This window comes from Suillus subalutaceus, assembly GCF_016647625.1.
Source record: "Suillus subalutaceus strain FC151 chromosome Unknown DFJ58scaffold_1, whole genome shotgun sequence".
Classification (NCBI taxonomy): Eukaryota; Fungi; Basidiomycota; class Agaricomycetes; order Boletales; family Suillaceae; genus Suillus; species Suillus subalutaceus.
The window spans coordinates 161,521-181,560 of NW_024540250.1; the positions used below are offsets into that span (position 1 = coordinate 161,521).

The 20,040-nt window shown below is 45.7% G+C and overlaps 7 protein-coding genes across 7 annotated transcripts; all 7 read right to left on the minus strand.

Moving 5' to 3' along the window:
- Positions 1-964: 964 nt before the first annotated feature.
- Positions 965-1,770, minus strand: DFJ58DRAFT_638717 (uncharacterized protein; the record flags this gene model as incomplete). The annotated part of the gene is made up of 3 exons (XM_041381319.1): positions 965-1,279; positions 1,335-1,463; positions 1,516-1,770. Coding segments are annotated over 3 exons (699 nt in total), but the record flags the coding sequence as incomplete, so codon positions are not given.
- Positions 1,771-4,899: 3,129 nt separating this feature from the next.
- On the minus strand, positions 4,900-5,389 carry DFJ58DRAFT_850889 (U5-snRNA binding site 2 of PrP8-domain-containing protein; the record flags this gene model as incomplete). The annotated part of the gene is made up of 2 exons (XM_041393805.1): positions 4,900-5,069; positions 5,111-5,389. 2 exons carry the CDS (start codon positions 5,387-5,389, stop codon positions 4,911-4,913), a joined length of 438 nt encoding a protein of 145 aa, XP_041251106.1. The 3' UTR covers positions 4,900-4,910.
- Positions 5,390-7,874: 2,485 nt separating this feature from the next.
- Positions 7,875-8,336, minus strand: DFJ58DRAFT_720421 (uncharacterized protein; the record flags this gene model as incomplete). Its single annotated transcript, XM_041384706.1, has 1 exon — positions 7,875-8,336. One exon carries the CDS (start codon positions 8,334-8,336, stop codon positions 7,875-7,877), a length of 462 nt encoding a protein of 153 aa, XP_041251107.1.
- A 422-nt stretch (positions 8,337-8,758) lies between these two features.
- Positions 8,759-12,014, minus strand: DFJ58DRAFT_720422 (uncharacterized protein; the record flags this gene model as incomplete). Its single annotated transcript, XM_041384707.1, has 6 exons — positions 8,759-9,668; positions 9,718-10,192; positions 10,240-10,659; positions 10,717-11,026; positions 11,079-11,672; positions 11,727-12,014. 6 exons carry the CDS (start codon positions 12,012-12,014, stop codon positions 8,759-8,761), a joined length of 2,997 nt encoding a protein of 998 aa, XP_041251108.1.
- A 1,134-nt stretch (positions 12,015-13,148) lies between these two features.
- On the minus strand, positions 13,149-13,415 carry DFJ58DRAFT_645452 (uncharacterized protein; the record flags this gene model as incomplete). Its single annotated transcript, XM_041381423.1, has 1 exon — positions 13,149-13,415. A coding segment is annotated over one exon (267 nt), but the record flags the coding sequence as incomplete, so codon positions are not given.
- Positions 13,416-13,583: 168 nt separating this feature from the next.
- Positions 13,584-14,425, minus strand: DFJ58DRAFT_712346 (uncharacterized protein; the record flags this gene model as incomplete). Its single annotated transcript, XM_041383850.1, has 4 exons — positions 13,584-13,748; positions 13,880-14,083; positions 14,137-14,274; positions 14,378-14,425. 4 exons carry the CDS (start codon positions 14,423-14,425, stop codon positions 13,584-13,586), a joined length of 555 nt encoding a protein of 184 aa, XP_041251110.1.
- A 1,436-nt stretch (positions 14,426-15,861) lies between these two features.
- On the minus strand, positions 15,862-18,220 carry DFJ58DRAFT_835374 (uncharacterized protein; the record flags this gene model as incomplete). Its single annotated transcript, XM_041392244.1, has 9 exons — positions 15,862-15,947; positions 15,976-16,019; positions 16,262-16,380; positions 16,426-17,174; positions 17,232-17,476; positions 17,524-17,627; positions 17,887-17,928; positions 17,986-18,101; positions 18,148-18,220. The coding sequence occupies 9 exons, from the start codon at positions 18,218-18,220 to the stop codon at positions 15,862-15,864; spliced, it is 1,578 nt and encodes a 525-aa protein (XP_041251111.1).
- Positions 18,221-20,040: the final 1,820 nt, after the last annotated feature.

The window sequence follows — 20,040 nt, forward strand, 5'->3', positions numbered from 1 at the left end:
TGAATCGATATAGTTCTTACCCTCCCACCACGTCCCTATTTAAGTGTCTTGGTAGTTCTAAGTGTCGTGCCCTTGTGTTTCTTACCCCCTGGACCATCTACGCACGATTCAGAGTGGATTACAAGGAAACGAGAGATGCGGCGGAAATTGTTCAGATGATACCATTCTCTAGCGATCGCAAAGCTATGGGTGTCGTCATCAAGCTCAAGCAGGGCTATCAGTTCTACGTCAAGGGTGCTAGCGAGATACTCACAAAGCTGTGCAGCAGACATGTTGTTGTGCACCAGCATGGGGGCACCTCCACCAATGTTCAGATGGCAGAGATTGATGGCTTCTCTGAGGAGAACATCACGAGGACTATCATTTTCTACATGAATCAGACTCTGCAGACTATTGGCTTGTGCTACAGGGACTTTCCGTCTTGGCCACCACCTGGGATTCAAGTCTCAGTCAACAGGTCCTCACATGCCCACAAAACAATGCTGGTATCAACGGCTTGTCGACTGGCTTTGTTTTGTGGGCCTAGATCACACATAAGCTTCTAAATTCAAAGGACACCGGACTGAAACAAGCATGGGTAACTAATATAAGGTAAGAGATATCATACCACAGGATGACGCAAGGAGCGGCGCATAGCTGTGGAATTGATGTTGGCCAACTTTTTCTTCCTGCCCCTGGGTGCCTTTGTCAGAGATTTGGTACTAACTAGTAATATATCCTCGCTCCCTTCAACATGATCCTGGGCATCTACCAAAGTCTCTGCGGGTGGTGCTATGGGAGTCATGAGACATGAAGTCAAAGTAGAAGGCTGTGGGATAGGGTCATCTTGAATGATAGGCCTGTCAATGGGGGCTGCGACTTTGACTTGAAGAACATTGACGGTGGGCATGGCTTCCACAATTATGGGTCCCAAGGTTGTGGTGGTTGCAGCTAGAGTGGAATAGTGTAGATCTTTGTTAGCCGGCACTTGCAAGTCAACATATTCCAACAACTCGTTGTCCGAGTCTGGATCACTAGCATCCAGCGCAGCCATTATATGATCAAGTGATTCAGTGACGTGCTCCACAGTGCACGGAGTGTCGTCGGATGGCTGTGTCTTAACAACACCATCAAATACATATCCGTTGATTTGCTCGACAACAGATTTGATGCGCTGGTGGGTCCACTTAACAACAAAGAATTTCTTGACCGTCCGAAAGATGGAGTGATAAGCAATTGAGGAAATAGCACCGACTCCATCACCTGAAAATTCCTGGTCTGGTGATAGGACGAATATGGTCTACAGGACATGATGAGTATCAGCTCAGTTTATATTTAGAGCAGTGAAAACTTACTGATGTGACACCAAACGCAATCAGGCCAGGAGTGCAGTTTGTAAGCTGCCATATCTTGGTGTAGGGAGGTGGTCTGCCACGTGCTTTGGGATACAATGACATCTTTCCGCATATCACAACCTTGATAACCTTCAAAACCAAATATGAGTGCCGATGTCTGTTGTTGATGAGTAGACCTTACCTTTGCAATGACTATCCAGTTTTTAAAACATTTCTTCCCATTCACGACATGGTCAGGGTAAAGTATTGGCGCCTTGAAGATATTGAACACTTTCCCCTTGCCCGCTTCCCATCTGATCAAGTCCATGACCTGAGGGAGGGAAGTACGATCGTATTTTGAAACAAAGTACTCATTGGGCATGTTGAATATACCACCTGCAACGGTACGAAGGCCATTTAGAAATGATGAGTGAGCTTGCTGCATTCTACTCCCAAACTAATTGAAGCTTTAACATTCATTACAATGACTTGAGGTAAGGAAATTTACACACCTGGTTGAAGAACACGTTTGTTCGCATCCGAGCGTGCAACACATGATTGATGGATGCATAGAGTTCTGCAACAAGCGCGTCCTTTTCCACAGATTTCTTTGCATAACAATTTGGGTCCGAGAAATCGACTGGAGGATGAGGACAGTCCATTTTGAAAATGACTGTGTCGGGGAGAAACATCTTGGTAGTTATTGCATACTTCTTCACCAAGCCGAAAATAAGCTTGTTGACATCACTGGTCTTCAATGAATCAGAAGCTGCGACAGAGACAGTTACTGCGGATTCCAATGCGGTCCCAAATGGTGTTGTAGATGCCGATTGCGACACTGATGATACCTTAGATGACAATGCGTGGGCGCGTTTGTGAGAACGTTTTGGCTGCTGTGCAACAAGAACATTGTTGCTCTCATTCAGAGAGTTGATGCTGTTTTATGTGGTCATGTGGTCAGGTATCATTACAAAGCGGCTTTTCCATCTGAAAAATGTCATTAGTAACTGAGGCAGAAGCGACTCGGAGTGACCTCAATATTACCCTACACATGGTTTGACACCCAGTGCTTATTAGCTCATTCAGAGTTGTTGAGGTCATGAGGCTGTGACCAAAAAAAGTAAGTTCAATGGCACAGTAATTTAAATGCAGTGAAGACGTACAACATCATTGCAGCATGATGCAGTCCATGTGTGATAGTACACGTTGGAAATCTACACATCAACATGCGGACGGATCAAGTCTCGTAATTTAATGACAAAATATGATCACTTACGTCTGTGAAATGGTGAACATTTGATGATCTTGGCCTTCGTGATCTTGGCCATGGCCTGCTGGATCAGATTCTTCATACCAGGGAACTAGTTGCCACATGCAGACCATAGGTTACATACTAGATCCATGCCAGAGTGTACAGATAGTCGGTAAGATCACGACCAGCAAGATCAAGATGGAGGATGGCATGTGGAAGGGTGAAACCTTCATAGATAGGCACAGTGTGGGTGAAACTGTCACCAGAGTCCATGACAATACCGGTGTGAAAAACACAACCTGACTAGGCACTTGTTAAGGTACTCAGCCAGTATATGTCTAATGCTCTGCCTATGCTGCTATACTTGCAACAAAGAAGCAAGAATGTTTGACCCAAGGGAAAAGCTACTAAGGACAACTCAAGATCAAAAGACCTGAAAGAGCGCTAAAGCACGGGAAAGAGCGGAAGTCAATAAAGTGGACACTGAGTCAAAGGAGGGTAATGGATAGTGAGTGAGATCAAAGGTATTGATTGCAAGGGTAAGGAAAGTCAAATAGGGGCCATAGAGCGCAAGTAAAGGGGTGACTACTTCTAAGTAAAACCTAAGGAGAAGGAAATACAAGTCGAAGGGAAGTGATGTCGAAGTAGTCACCATAGGCTTCTTATACTAGTAAAACTATACCATCTCGGACTTGGAAGGGATAGGATATACATGTAATAAGGCTGTAGCACTTTTTACAAACTTGAGGCAAGGCAAATTACATACCAATGAGGTAGGATGGACCATGGATGGATTCCGACGTTTCGGGTGATTCCTAGGGCGCGAGAACAGCGCGCTGGATAAGTGCTAAGCGCTGGGAACAAGCGCTAGATAGAGCGGACATGCACTAATGCTCCTATAGACACATTGCTGATAGTTCCGACAGCTGCTAATAGCGCGGGAATAGCGTCGGATAAGTCGCGGGAGCATGAATAGCGCTGCGGGAATGTGCACACATAGTGTGGGAAAGTGCAGAATAGTGTCGGACAAGGGTTATGGCTGAGACAAGTGAAGACTGCTGATAGGGGAGTAGTGAATAATGTGAGGGATAACTTTGGTCCACCTATTGAAGGCTTATGCAGGTATACATGCCTAGCGCCAATATGATTGTCACAGCGCACGAAGCTTGTCGTAGAAAGTGTGATGCCAGATCTTCTCCATGTCATCCCAGTTCGTGATTATACCCCACTGTAGAATGAATCATTCTCCATTTTCAACACGTGCTGGACAGGAGGGAGATGTTTTAGTGATGACAGTGTGTGGAGAGAAGAATTGGGTGGCGAGACACTGCAGTTCGTGGTGGCGTTACTCAGTAACCAAAGGTTGCATTGAGCGCTGGCAGTCAGAGGCAGGGATGTAGGGGGTATCCAGGGATGCGCATAGGCATTCGGAAGGTGGAGAGATATGGGTAGACCTACGTGGAGGGGCAGGAGGTACTGGCATGGATTCGTGTTTTGGAATACCGGGCAATGATGATGTTGGTACTATACGGGTAGTATAATCCTCCACCAGCTGCCACCACCATCATCCATGACAGCAGTGTTGGGCGCACTCTCAACCGGAAAGAATGTGATTGACAGTGGGGGGAGATGAGGACGAGACTGTCCAGCAGCCAAGACAAGTGAGAGCAAATGGGGTGTCGGTCCCTGACCGCGGGCGGGCGTCAGCAGCATCGGTTTGTTAATCATATAAGGAGAATGGTCCTGCGAACATTATCCAGAGTGATAAGCCTGAGCACGTTTATCCTCAAGATAATCACGCTGACAGTTGTGTTCTTGATGGTGCTCATCATCGCGGATGTCCTGTGCCTCCCAAACCATGTGAACAGTCTTCTCTCACTCCTGCTATTGGTATAGATCCAGCCAATCTCTCCCAGGGTGTGGAGACACATGTGAACACTGTCTTCGGCGTCAACTGCTTAATGGGGTATTTGAGCATCAAGATACCATGCTTGGATTGAGCCTCATTGCTGGGTAGATGTAAGCTGATTGCAACTACGATCACAGTGAAACATACCCCGACGTAAGAATCCTTCTGTCCCAAGTTGCGCATGTTATTCAAACAGTTCTTTTCAGACATGTGCAGTCGCTCAATATCACGAGTGTTGAAGTTGCCCCAATGAAGCTGAATGTCAATCCAGACATGAGCTGAATCCAAGAACTCTGCCTCTCATGGCTGAAGATATCTGTACAAGTTTGGAATCAATTGGTCCTCCAAGTAACTGTATGGATTAAACAACGTGAGCAAGAGAATGGTCATCAAATAAGAGAATGGACAAACCTCTGACATCAGTTTGCTTGGACCATCACAAGTCACTCTGCGGGATGAGATCATGAACCATCGAAAGCATTCCAAGGCCACCAAGCTCCTTTGGCATGTAGAAGATGACAGGACGGAAATGGGATGGCATCTGAATCTTATTGTTCAAGCCGATCTTGACACAAGTTTGAATCTTGTTCTCTGCCTTGACAAGAGAGTCAGTTCTCTCCTTTGTCTTGTACACACTGTTGATGAGTCCCCCATCTCGACATCACAAGAACGAGTGGAGAAGTTCACCTGCACTGGGATAATTGGGTACTTGGACGGAGTTTGTGACTTGAGCTTCTTGGCATGCTCAATTGCATGCCTGGGGTGGTGTGCTCCACCTGTAATGAGAGCTCGGCAGCGGGGAGAGGCACCCTGGATACTGGTGGGAACTTTGAATGGCTTTGCAGAGAGGCACGCAGGAGGAGGAGTGTTCTCAGAGTCAATGCAGCGAATGTGTTTAGCAATTTGCAAGACCATTGTGGTGTGATGAAGGGGAGAACTGCAGATATGGGGATTGAGGTGATGGTAAGAAAGCTTTAAGTACCTCAAGGTTTTATACCAAGTTCTTCACAAGAGATATGTCCTGTGCACGACACATACGACCAGAGCGTCGAGTACATCGTCAGCCAACTCAAAATCATTGTTATTGGCGCCGTTCATACTGAAGATAGAGTCCTCGTGAGAGACAAGCAGTGTGTTCTGCGGAGTAGCACCCCACAGGGAGATAAGGTTGATGAGTGGGCCAAAATAGAACATCAGTAAACTGCTTTGTTCTGTACAGAGCTGTACAGAGCTGTACAACTCACAAGAGCCACAGCTTGGTCCCCACTGGACAGACAGGCTCATCTCTGTAAATCTCTGTACAGCTCTGTACAGAGCTTCCCAGAGCTCCACAGTAGCCCTCTAGTTACACAGAATATATTAGAAATCGCTTTTTTTTTGCAACTCAAGTTACACATAAAAGTAAATGAAAACAAATGCATTGCAAATGAACAGGTACTACTAGACATTAAGTAATCTACGACGGACGTCGTGCAAATGCAGCGCTTCGTTGTGCCATATTGTCGTCATCATCGTTGTGTTGTTGTTGTTGTCATCATCATCATCATTATTGGGTTGTCGTCGTTGTCATTGTTGTTGTTGCTGTCATTGAGGAGGAGGAGTTGAGTCGTCATTGTCGTTGTCATTGAGTCGTTGTCATTGAGTCGTTGGAGTCGAGTCGTTGGAGTCGAGTCATTGGAGGAGTCAAGTCATGGGAGTCGAGTCGTCGTTGAGTCGATGTTGTCGTTGTCGTTGTCATCATCATCGTCGAGTTGTCGTCATTATCGTTGAGTTATCATCATCATCGTCGAGTCGTCGTCGTCATCGTTGTTGTCGTATCATAGTTGAGGGGTTTACCCGTGGGTACTACCTACAAGTGAGAACGAGCGCAGACAAGCGAGGACCAGTTAGAACGGGCCAGAACAAGCATGGACAAGCAAGGACAAGTCAGAATGAGTGAGGACGAGTTAGAACGGGCTAGAACGAGCTGAGGATGAGTCAGAATGGGCAAGGACGAGCGAGGACGAGTAAGAACAGGCAAGAACAAGTCAGAACAAACAAGGACAAGTCAGAATGGGCCAGAATGAGCGAGGGCGAGTCAAAACGGGCCAGAACGAGCGAGGACGAGTAAGAATGGGCCAGAACGAGTAAGAACGAACAAGGATGAATCAGAACAGGCCAGAACGAGTGAGGGCGAGTCCAAATGGGCCAGAACGAGCAAGGATGAATCAGAACGAGCAAGGACAAGTCAGAACAAGTCAGAACAGGCGAGAACAAGTCAGAATGAGTGAGGGCGAGTGAGAACAAGTGAAAACGACATTCTGAGAGCAGAACATGGCCATGGCACCATCAGCATCGAGTAAGTAGGTCGAAAAAGATATCACGCACATCCTGACAGTGTGCGGGAAGGTTGTAATTACTACTAATTAGTGAAAATGAATGAAAAATAAAGAAAAAAATCTGCGAGAGGGTGTGAGAGGGTGCAGGCAGAGGATATTGACGGTGAGCGGCAGCTGGCGAGTCGTTGCATGTTGATGCCGTCATCTATAATAGTTGCATGATGAGGGTCGAGTTTGAGAGTATAGAGTACTAGCAAAAGTTTGATTAAAGTAGTACATGTAATGCGGGACTTAACAAATTTGAAAGTAAAATACCAAGCAGTGTGTGAAATTGCTCTGCCTGGGAGAGGTTTGCTGTGAGCGCTGTCCCTCTGTGGGTTACTGTGGGAACTGTCGAAAATGTTGATGTCTGTGATGAAATTTGTAGTTTACTGATGAAGGTGGGTAGGTCAGGATTATCAGTGCAAATATAGACATTCTTGGGCAAATGATACAGAGAGAAGTGAACAGAGCATGTGAAGGAGTTATAGGATGCAGGAAGGCAATCTTTAGTATGTAGAAGAGGACGAGATGGGAAATAGGACGCCAGGTATATTGAGAATGGCTTGCCTCAAAATTATTGCACCTGAAGAGCCTTAACTCTAAGGAATATGTCGGTGTCCACAGTGTGCATGACAAAATAATCCCCAGCCATGTTGGGATTCCTGGTGAGTGCAGTGCCTTGAACAATCGACTGAACAGAAACAAGAGGTGGGGGAAATTCAAATATCTGACATCAACCTGGACAAACTTCCCATACCACTACCACCACTGTTACAGCGTTACGGTCACGCTAATTAGACCATATATAGTAATGCTCTCGGCCAAAATAGCACGGAGAACATTGTAGTTCAAATGCAAGTGATTGAAGCGAGAGCACGACGAAAAATGGTATTGTAGTCGCGAGTACAATGCGTAGGCTACAAATATGTGAATTCAAAGCATAGAAAGCATAATGAAGGCACTACGAAGGACACTAATGGATCAAAAGCAGATCAGCGGATCAAAACATGATAGCGAATGCAAAACAATTGTCAGAATAACTACACGAGTAAAGTACGCGCAGTCTGAAGAGGTTGGATAGTGGTGCGAGCACGTTTGGATGTCATGGGTCCCGCAGACGCTGTTGCTGAGCATTTGAGGGAGCGAGAACCTGAAGCCGGCATATTCTCCTTCCCCTGCCTGACTAGAGCAATGTGTGGAGGCTGCCTGTGCTCTTTCGGGATGCCAGCCGAGGCCTGTTCGAGCTCACTCAACTCCATAGACTTCCAAACACCCTCAGGCAAAGGAACACCGGCCTCTCTGCGTCCAGGAATGGCGTACTCTTCATGCTTACTGAGAATTTGTATGGCCATATTGTAGCGCCAGACACTTTGAACGAAAGCCGCTGGCACCTTTCGCGAATTTTTTCCAGGTTCAGGAGGGAGGGTTGGATGGCATAGACCGCACTTCAAGGGTACGTTCCGGCAGGGATTGTTCTTCGACCCGTGATCTGCTGAATCCATACTTGAATGTGTGTCGGTAGGCGCACTTTGTTTCCCAGTCTGGAGTGCCGTTGATAGGAACCTTGATGGTAATAACACATTCGGGAAGTCCAGAACAGGCCGCAGAATCCACACGGTAAAACATCGCCAACCTTATTGAAATCAATTAATCATGTGGAGTAGCATATGATACAAAAACAAACCGGTTCTTTAAGACTGATCTTCTCAGGTGTATTCATGGATGCACGCAAGATATGCTGACCAACATGGGCACGCATATTGGTGACTTTTGCATGGCAGAGGGGGCAAGTAGTAACACGTTCTCCATTGGACGCAGACAGAAGATTGCCTGCCTCGATGGAGACGATAGCTGGTGTACCTAATAAGAACCATTAGCGACACATATATTGACTGATGCTGATCAAAGACATACCATCAATCGATCAATATGGGAACATGACAACGTCTGAAGGTGAAACTTGCGCAATGGATTTGAGAGGGACTTTGGTTTCGACAGCCCTCGCCCATAAGATGTCACAAGCAGCTTGAAGTGCATCTTGACGTACTTGCCAAGTGCTTTGCCCGCCTTTGATCTCCTGGAACTGGTCAGCGTTGATGTCATCCTGAAACCGGATGAACATCGGCTTGGGATTAACAGGTTTGACAAGTGAACCAGGCACGCTGACCACCACGACACGTTCTGTCGACTCCTCGGTTCCTTGGATGATAGAGCGAGCCTTCACGTAGCCTCCATTCCACAGGAAAGATGTCGGGGACTCGGGTGAGGGATGTGTTGGGATGATGGTTAAAAGCTGTCCTGTAACTTTAGCCGTTGACTGTGAGGCCTTCATGACCGCAATATTCATTGATGCGCAAGAAATATTGAGCGACGTAATGAGTGTGGACCGCAGGATGCCGATAGAAAGTGTTACACCTGAATGAAGAATTGTAAGGAAGATATCACCAATGAGGAATGAGTGTTTATCAGTTATGCGGCCAGCAGACATGTCAATTCGCTTGTTGACCTTGGTGTAACCCGCACGGACCCGCTCCAGTCGATTGTGAGACTTCGAAATGAAATCCTTATTGATGACGAGACAGCACACCGTCTGCTTGTGAATCCACCGACCTTTGAACAATAGGTAGTCATCAGGACGTATTCCTGGACCTTCAGGCAATGGAGGAGCAGACAGATCAACGAGAAGCGAAAGGTGATCAGTAGGTGGAGCGTCAGAGATGGACTCCGCAGTCAATGCTTCCTCGAAGGTCAGCATGACTTCTTCAGACTCAGCCTCGGCAGATGGGATTGGGTGTACTAAGTTAACATGGGAAGCGATTATGGGCGCAAGTGGGCTATGGTGCGAGGAGTGAGCTACATCCGATTCGAAACTATACAACTTACCTCTGAGGGAGTTCCTCATCTGCCTCTGAAATCCCAAAGTACTTGTTTTCTCCAAAGGGGCGCAGCATGTCGATACCCGGATCACGAAAGAGCTCAATGAAGGAGAAGTTGATAGGATTGATTTGTGAAGTACTGAGAATAGAAATGGCCATTTCCCGGCCATTGTGCCAGGCAATTGGGAGATCACAACGCCCAGATATGATGTCACCTTTCCACATATCACGGTTGATGTGGTCTATGTCCTCGACTCGGGTGCCCAGGCTCAGACGACGATGGCCTGGATCCAACTCAGGATGGCGCTTGAACACACCATTAATATCTTTGGCGGCACCCAAGCGGTCAATCACCTGTGAAAATGAGCATTCAGAGTTATGGCCACCTATCATCCGAGTACAACCAAAGTGAAGTTCCAGACGGTCATCTCCAGAGTCACCAAGAAAAAAGGGAGCATGCGGATCAAGAACCTGTTGCTTCGCTATGCAAAACATGATATTCTTAACCGTGGTGTGCATGTCGTAGTACAGTTGATAAGACATAAAGGAGCGTCTGTGAGAGCGGAAGAGGGGAATGAAAGATGAGCGAATCGGCTGAGGTACTGGACCTGTTCCGTGAGCGAAAGATTGACATTGATGAAGGGGATGAGGAAAGACTCGATCACATCACTGAGGAGCGCGATAGACATCAAGTCAGCACGTCTATCGACATCGGGAGAAAATGAGTCGTTCAGGAAGTCGCGCTGTGACTGAGTGAGCTCGATAATCGCTTTAATAAGCTCTACTGCTCGGGGGACGTCTTGTGGATCATCAGGATGCAGTAGTTTTGTGACACTGGCTTCGTCATAAGCGGGCAGCCATACAAGATAGCGAGAGAGCATCATAGCATTAATGACCCGTCCATTGTTGAGTGTCATGCCTGAGGGAGAGCGTATCAGCGTGCATATACCTAAATCAAAGGAATTATCAGACTCGAAGACTCAATTAAGATTTTAAAAAGACTTACGTTTGAAAATATGCTTTGGATCAAAGTCTAGCGTTACGTGGCCATCCCCTGTCCACATATTCAAGCCAGGCATGTTGATCAGAATACCATATAGTGGCGACTCTGAGGATAAGGGCTTCTTCACAAAAAGTCTATGGCCTGCTGCATGACGAGTGGCGTCACCGTCAGTTGCAAGTGACCAGATAGGCCTGACAGTTTGTTCTGCACCAGTTGCCTTCCAGTGCTGCAAGGCACACTTGAGGACACCCTCCATGTCCGTTGCATCTTCCGTCTTGCATGTGGGTGCAACTAGGACAGGGTATAGCTCATCCTCGCCGAAACAAGCAACAGCCAATCACGGTGACTTCCTTCCCGAGGTGCACTTCGTCATCATGGATTTTCTGTGCTATAGCGACAGCAGAGTCGTAAGTCCGAAGAACTGGATCTATCAGATTAGAGTGTTTCCAGCAGAGTCCGCCTATCTTGTTATATTTGCTATAATGTACCGCCATTTCTTCAATAGCCATCTCGTCGATCATGATACTGACTCCATGAAGTGGCGTGATATCACCACGGGTACTAAGAATACCAGACTGGATATTCGCATCGAAGTGTTCGTCGCGAATAGTGCCGATGGTGGGGGAGATGGTAGTGAAGGCTGCTCGAGCGCGAGGGGTGCGTAGAGACGGAATACTAAGCTTCTTATTTAATGTGAAGAGGAGTTGACAGCCCCCAAGTCGGTAGACTAGTGTAGCGATGTCCAGATCATCAGCACCGTAGCCCCGTGGACGGTAGGCACCTTCCAGAGCGTCCTCCAATTTGTTGATAATTTCTCGGACACTGGCACCATTGCCCAAGGCGACATGGATGATTTGTTGGAGGCGGGGAATGTCATGTTCAGAAATTGCCATGAGAAGGCGGTGGTAGTCGTCGAGCCTAGTGAGAGCACTAATATACTCACGTGAAGCGTTGAGGCCCTGAGTTGGAGTTGAATTAGTGAGAACGCATATACAGAATGAGAATAAACATACCTGCAGTTTCAATTGCCGAGCTTGATCGGCATAGCTTTGTGCAATGTCTTGCATATTAGCAAGGCCTAGATACTTGTAGTTAGTATGAGGCTTTGGATCCCGTGCGGTTTGGGAGAGGTGGTCGACATATGCAGAGAGTTCAGCGCATTCGCCACAAGGTGAACCCTCAACCAAGGTAGACATGAAGCAACACTTTGACCGAATATAAGGTGTGCTAGGCAGGGTAAGATTGATGACGAAGGGGAGTCCATCTAGGCCGTCATAATACCGTTCCCAAGGGAGAAACATGACGAAGGGAGGAAGATATTGTGGCCAGACAACCAGGAGTCCAGGACAATTGTCAGGACAAGCAGCAGAAAATAATCTGTGAGGTTTGGCCAATCAGTTGATATCAAAGATAATGAAATGGGACCAAAATGTAACGTACATGCTTTGATCTGAGGTAAACGATAGGGAACGTGTGATTGGTTCATCAGACACGTTCCTGGCTGTCTTGCTCCTTCGAGCGATTGTTCGGAGGCATTTCTTGCTGCCTCGATGAGCACTCAGGGCGTTGAAATACCCAGTGTCCCAGAGAGGAATTACGGATGGGAGACTCGTCTGACACCACTCCTCACAGTCAGGGCAGCGCATACTCCATCGCTGCTGAGTGCTGACACGTGTGAGTAATCCACATGGCGCGGAACGCCTGGTAAAGTCCCTCGGTTGTATGTAATGCCAGCTGTTCAGCAATGTTAATTTCTGAGATTGGGGGATTTATGTACACTTCTGGTGAGGCAGAACGACTCGGAGATGAATCTGGGAGCCAGTAGGATGAAGGCCCTTCGCTATCTGGGAGTACAGCAAAGTCTGAGATTGGGCTTGAAGGATAGCCGGATGACTGATCTGAATCTAATCCGTCGTCCGTTGTGTGATTTAATCCGAATGTATGCGTTCTGATATTAGTATGAGCCGGATTGTTACTGTAGTTCTGTGCTGTAGAATACATAATGCAATGGTATAATGGAATTCTAATGGTTTGGTGAAAGCTGATGGTGCTAGGACGACGGAGAGAGATCAAACATCGAGGACAGCGTCACATTGATATCGACGCGTCGTACTATTAATATACTTATTTCGTCACATGTTCTGAAAATTACACTTAGAAATGAACATTTCCTGACCAGCGTCCCTCGACGCACACTTCTTATTAAAATAACCACCTAGATGTGTTGTATTGTAGCGGTTATACCACAGTTTCAGTACTCAACTAATGATTTGACGAAGAACTTAGGCCGCTAGCGAGAAATTCAGAACCTATGTTTTGAAACTTCAGGTGGCTATATATTAAGGTTTACCAGCTTAGTAATGTCAAGCCTCATATCCGGGATTTGCCACTTGCCCACCTCTTGAACAGAAATGATTTCAGATGATGAGCTGAGGTTTGGCTCGTACATGCCACAATCCCAAATCAACATCCTGCCTTCGACGAACACCAATACCAGCATCATAAGGATGGATAAGGGCCAGAGAAAAATCAGTATCGCCAATCGAGCAGCCGAACAAGTACATGAGGCGAGCAAAGAACAGATTGTCTGTAGTTTTCACAATGACACAATCGAACCTCGGTGATCCATAGAATTTTGGGTTGCACCGAAGTAAGTCTTCGTGCATGCGCCAATCAACCAAGGACTCATAATTCACCCGCAGGAATCGAAACTCTGTAATCTGCCAGAAATATCATTGAGGATGGTCAATTGCAACACTGAGAAGAGTATTAATAGTATACCTCATTCTCGGCTCGGAGATGAAGCGCCCTTCCTGGACCATCTGGCAAGGGAATGCCATTCTGCAGGTAGGAACACATTGAGGAAGCAATTAAGCTTTGTCCAAAAGTTCGGTAAAGGTGCTGTTGGTTCTGTGTGTGTGCATGATATCTGAAAATGAATGTTTGCCTTGCTTTGAACCTAAGCGCACATGGGCGACAGGATCTGAACCCGCTACTGGTTCAATATCAGGTTCATTTGTCTCTGGGTCAGTAGCCTTTCAGCTGTAGTTGTCAAGCTTGTTAAGCTTGATGCGCATAGATGTCGACATTAGTAACCAATGGTCATAGTGCAAGATCTGTAGCTTGTCAGTAAAACATTAGACTTGCGCACTGCACTGCAACAAACCTGAGGAGCAACATCCTTGAAGTTTGTCCGTTGAAGGTAAATTTTCTGTAACGCACCATCATGATGCATCTTCTCATTTGGCTTGGCATTGTAGTTGCATGTTGCACCTTTAGCCAAAATATCATCAAATATGTGCGTGATCATATGCTTCTTTGGGAAGTTCCAGTTCTTGCTTGTTTCAGGCTGCGACTTGGTGATATATTCCTAAAAAAAAACCCAGATCAGACGAGTCAGATTCTGGCATCCAAATGACTCACCTCCATCAATTCCGAAAATGTATCCAGGGTTGCCCTTCCAGCCGCAATAGTCTCCTCGGTGTGAACTTCAAACAAAGCATAGATATCTAGCTCGATGTAGTAGCGAATGCACCGAAGAAGTAAGTATCCTAGCTTAGACTGCAATTGATGGAGGATATCTTATGCTGTAAAGAGAACCATCTTTAATTTAAAGTTTGCGTCAGTACCAAAATATTGTGTTTGAAGTTGATGCATGGCATACCTTTGAGATGTCCTCATGAAGTGAACCATCGTTAAAATTGATTGACATGACAGCCTTAAAGTGTGTCAAGTTGGGCCATCGTGGAAGAGCGTCAAAGCTAATAAGGTAGTAAGTCAGCAACATGAATAGTGTTTAATTTATGCAAGATTACATACTTTGCATCAAGTTCCATGGCGGCTTCCCATCCAAGATCAGAAATCCAGAATAGAAAGTCCTTCCAGAGATGGTCCTCCCATAAACCTTCATGATACATATGGAGGTGGTCAACGGAAAGCGCCTGATGAACATCCACAAGAAAAAATTTCCAAAATACATTCTATTAATTTAACGAAGTCAGTGAATTTGTCGGCGGAGCACAGCAACACATACCTCTACATTTCATAGGGAATAAGCCATTAGGACTTCCTCCTTTTCCTTTTCTGTGTGCTTTCCACTCGCAGTGCAAAGGACCTCTTGGGAATTGCGGCTTGTGCGCAATATGAAGATGCGATTGACCGACTGCTCGCCTTGAGGGACTAGACAGATTGGACACGGGAATTTGCCTTTCATGCTGCAAATTAACAACATGACACATCTCCGGTAGGTAAGCAAGCCTCGAAGTAGATTAGTAAACTAATGGTAGTGCTCACTGTTCTTCATGATCTCCACTTAAGATCAGTATTAAGGGCCAGAGACGGCGTCGAATGTGATCCCCACATTCAAACCAGTAGCCAGTTTTTGAATGCAGCTTGATTGACTGGAGAAGCCGGTAGAAGGAACTGTGCCACACCGCATTTTTGAAGTCTACAAAGCTTTTCTTTTTGGTGTGTTTTTGATCCTCGGCAACCTGACAATATAGTCAGTAAGATCACTAGCAGCAGCGCACATGCTAAGATTCTAACAATTGTCAACCAACCAATAACATGACCTCCTCCTAGGGTTGTGTTGCCATTGCGAATGTGAATGGGCAAGTTTGCAATGCGCATGATGATCAGATAACCTTTTTCAGACCCAAAAGAAGATAATTTATTTTTGTCAGCATACAGGATGAACGCGAGTGGCTTGGCATCCCGCGGGAGTTGAGACTACAACAGTAATGTTGGTGGTGTTTCAGTCAGATAGATGATTAAGAAGCTGTGAGACATCAGGCCATACTGTAAGAATGATACATCAAATAGTTACAATCAGAGGGCAAAACTGATACATGTATTCCTATAGTCCACAGTTGTCTAACATCTATAGGGTTGATGTATCAGTGGAGGATCCTGGTCTGGTGCTTGACCCGCGGTTCTCTGGACCTGGTACCTAGGCTTCTTTTGATAGCATCACGGTTCTTTAGTCTATATATAGGTGACATTACTTTTGTCCGATGACCAGGGCCTGGATCATGAGATGCATCTAATTGACAAGCCCAATCAGACTGTAGGCTGATCATGTTGATAAAATTCCTCTAAGTTCTGTCCTGTTCTGTCTGGCTAGAAACACATTTGAAAATTCATTGGTGCCTATCTGATCTGCATTGAATCGCTGAGTTTGGCTAAAATCATTGAAATTCCTCTAAGTCCCACAAACATGTCTGCATAGAAACATGCTGAAAATTGTTCGAAAGTCACTAGTACCTATCTGCATCACCCAATCCCACAAGTTCCAAGGTATCAAGAAACTAACAAGAAGTCAAACATCGAAATTCCTCTAAGTCCCGGCAAATGTGTCCACATAGACTCTGAAACACGCTGAAATTTGCTTGAAGGTCACTGGCATCTATCTGTGTCACCTAATCCCACAAGTTCTAAGATGCCAAGAACTAACAAGTCAAATTATTGCACGACAAGACAAACGACACATGCAAGTACTAACTATGATATATACATGCAACAATGGTATATAGTACTTGGAGATGCGTACATGCACTCATTTGTGCCCAGTCTTCCGAGTTGTGGATAAGCCACCAATATTGTTAGCTTCTGCGGCACGCTTAGATTGGAACCATTGATGTTTGCCTCAACCATTCTGATGATCTGTCGCTGTTCATCAATCAGGGTGGGGGGGCTAGACCTAGTGCTGCACACATTAATCTTCTGACGTTTCACAGGGACATTCAACCATTCTTCAGATTCACATCTGTGCTTCTTGCCTGTGTCAGAAGGGTGTCCTATGGGGGCAGCATCAGATGGAGATGTTGGAGTTTGAGTGGGGGGTGTGCTGGCAGGTGCAGCAGGTGGTGTTGTAGCTGAGAGAATATGGGTTGAATGCGCCTGGGAGGGTGGTGGAGTGGAGTTAGGGAAAACGAAGGTGGGATCTGTAGTGTAATAGGGCGGTGGCTGCGCTCCAGCTTCGTTTGAGTTAGTAGCAGATTCATCGCCTGTTAGAATCAGTGTGTTTTGTATTTCATACCAAATTCGTAGTGGTGACGTGCTAATTGGTGACAGATATCGTTGAGCAAAGTCTTCTGGAGATGGGTCCCACAGAAACTGATTGAGACTGTGTGACGTCTCATGAGGAAGTTGTGAAAGAAGTTGTGGAGGCATGGGAAGAATGGGAAGAGATAGCTGCAATGTGTCATTATCCGTGTCCATCAGTGGCAGGGATGCATAAGGCTCAGAGGAGAATCGAAAGGTGTCGACACCCTCCATGAGATTAAGAAGCTCTGAGGAAAACAATGTATCGGAAGTTGCCGTTGTGCCAGTATTCAATGGGGTAGATGGTAATATATCAGAGGCTAAGTGGGCAGAGGAAGGTCCAGGAGTGATGACCAGAGTGGATGATGTATCAAATGCAGGCAGCAAGCTTTTTGCTCTCAACAGAGCAGCTGCATCAGCTGTTTGAAAGGACATTAGTACTGAGTATCTTTTACTGAGTAAGGCAAGGAACTTACAAAAAACGTGTTCTATGAATTGTGTGTAAGGAACCATAATATTCTGTGAGAATTGGGGGTAGGCCTGACTGAACCAATTGCCTAGTTTTGTTGTACCAATATGGAAACTACTGATGTCAAGTGTTCCACCTGCGGCAGGATGTGGCCCACCCATGAGTACTGTGAATACCCAATTCGTCATCTCATGCAATTCCTCGAAGAACTGGGACAAAATCACAGCGATTTTGGATATGTAGCTGTGTATGCTGTAAGTAAGCATTGTTTGTATTCGAAGATGGTAACCGTGACTTACACTTCCTTATCATGATTCTGTTTCTTGGCTTCCTCTATCTCTGTGCATCTCTTTTCTTTCATTGCCTCAACAGCTGCAAAGACCTCTTCCTTCACTTCCTCGGACTCATTGTCGAAAGCACATTAGAGATGCCACCTAATGACACACAGGGCAGTCTTCTTGGCTGGCTCAGCAAAAGGTGCGTTTTTGTAGCTCTTCCTGCTCAGTCTTTACAGCATCTTTGACTTTTGTATAGTGCGTTTTCAAGTACATCTCCCATGGTTTCAAGACTCAAGTAGGTTTGTGCATCGAGTCTTTCGTCAGGATGTTCTTCATCATCTTGTTAACTGTGGCGGTGTTCTTTCCATTCGCCTGCCGACCCACTTTTGACCCACCCAAATCATTACGGAATTTCTCCATCAAGCGCTGTTAACATGGTGAGGAACATGTTATTAAAATTAATATTCGCAAAGATATACGTACCTGTTGACGCAATGCCCAGGCTTTTGATAGCACTGCCAACTGTTCTTCAGTCAAGTTGACATCAAGTGGAATGTCTGGGAAGACTACGGCGCGCTCAGGAAACTTCCCCCCCCATGCTTCAAAAAAGGGATTCCACAGAGGTTCGTAATTTTTTTGCCTTACATTCGAGAAATTGATCATGGAATGTCTGCATAAGCTCGATCTGCTTGGCAGAATATTTGGTGGGTGGTGCCATTGGTGAGTTTAGATGTTTGTAGCAGGTAATAGCTATTAGCTAGTGTAGTAACGAGAGGAAATTTTCAATTCAAGTGTATGCTTGTGAACTGGCACATGTGTTTTCGTCTGACTGTTAGAGAGGGACCAATTCAGTGCAATAGCTGTTAGTAGTTTTCATCCAACCAAGACTCAGTATTGCCACACTCAAGGAGAATCCTTGGTTCAAGTTCTTTTTCTTTAATACTACTGCTACTTCTAATGAAATCTCTCTCTAAGTCAAGATGGTCCGTCCAGTCATTCATAAAACGCTGGAAGCAAAGCTAGAAGCTGTGCGCGAAAGGCACCTGCCATCATTATGCAAAGTATGTCATACGCCGATTGTTTATTTCCATTAGTTCCTGACCAATCACACTGAAGGAATAGAGATGATATTTTGAAGAGGCGAAGAGTACTTTGTAGCTCTAAAACCAAGGAATCAAAGGCAGCAAAGAAATTCACAAAGGAGCTCTTGAACACTGTCACGAAAGCTTTGCATTGCGGAGATGAAGATGAGTCCAAGTCCAAGTCTGACTTGGATGATGACTCAGAGTCAGACAATGATGAAAGTAACAAGCCATATGTCATTTTTATAAATAGATATGAAATGAAATATTAAACTCAATTTTAACACAGACATGATCTTCCAGAATGCCTACACATCCTCAAAGCAATCAAGGATGAAATGTTGGAAACAATCAGCGATGACCCCTGCAAATTTGTTGAGGGAGTCTTATGCAACTATGTGAAGAGTTTCCCTGAAGACTCCTCCCCTGGTGATATTTCCATCATCAAAACCTCAATCGCTAAGGTTCAGGAGATACTCAACCGGACCATTCCCACGCAAGATCAAATCCTGAATTTTTGTGGAGTCTCGCCTGAGTGGCATGCTGCTGTGACAATCATACCAGCGCTAGGCATGTATGAGTGTCATAGGCATATTTTGCCTTGCCTAGAGGAAAAGAGTAAGGTGCTAGTCACCAGCGCTACTCAGCTCCCAAGCTATCCGCTTTGGAACCACTTTTCTCCCATAGCGTGCTACCCGGTCTGACGCCTAGGTATTCCGTCCTCCCATGTCCTGCCTATGTCCACCTACCTCCGCTGGTGCGTTATTTTTCCTTAAATGTCGCTACTCATCAGTCACAGGTCTTATTACATGTGTCCTCGTGTTCTGCAGCATTGCATGTTTTATTACCTGTCACTACATCATGCCCTTGCCAGTGTCGCTACTATACTCGCCTACGCAATTCCGAACCCTTATGCAGTATGATAAAATGACCTGTCCTACATACAGTACAGTACTTCCCTTCCCCAGACCTTTGCTGGTGTCTGAGTCACTTTAGTCGCTATATCCTAGTCTTGGTGCAATCGATTCCACTCTTGCCAATCTCTTTGATCATGTGTCGCTTGACTTGCTTTAAGTGCACATCACTAAAGTTCCCTCTTAAGTTTGACTTTCGCAACGTCAGGATCACTATTGGTAGTCGAGCTATAATCTAGTTGCTATTGGGCATTTCACTTGCACTGTCTTACCTTACTCCTCGCTTTCGCTCCCTTTGATTTCTTCTTACTGTTGCTAGTCGGACGTTGCATAGCGCTATCGCATAAAATAACTTGCATAGCGCCTCTCACTTATACGCACGTTTCTCTGTCGGAACTCACTTGTCGCTAGTCGCTGATCGCTATAGGTTATTAGTCCTTCGTGCTATCACTACCCTTGCATATTAGAAGGGAGTTGCTTCAATAGCAGTCCTCTTGGGTCAAATACTACACTCGCGCCTATTTGGATAAGTAGCGCTAGTT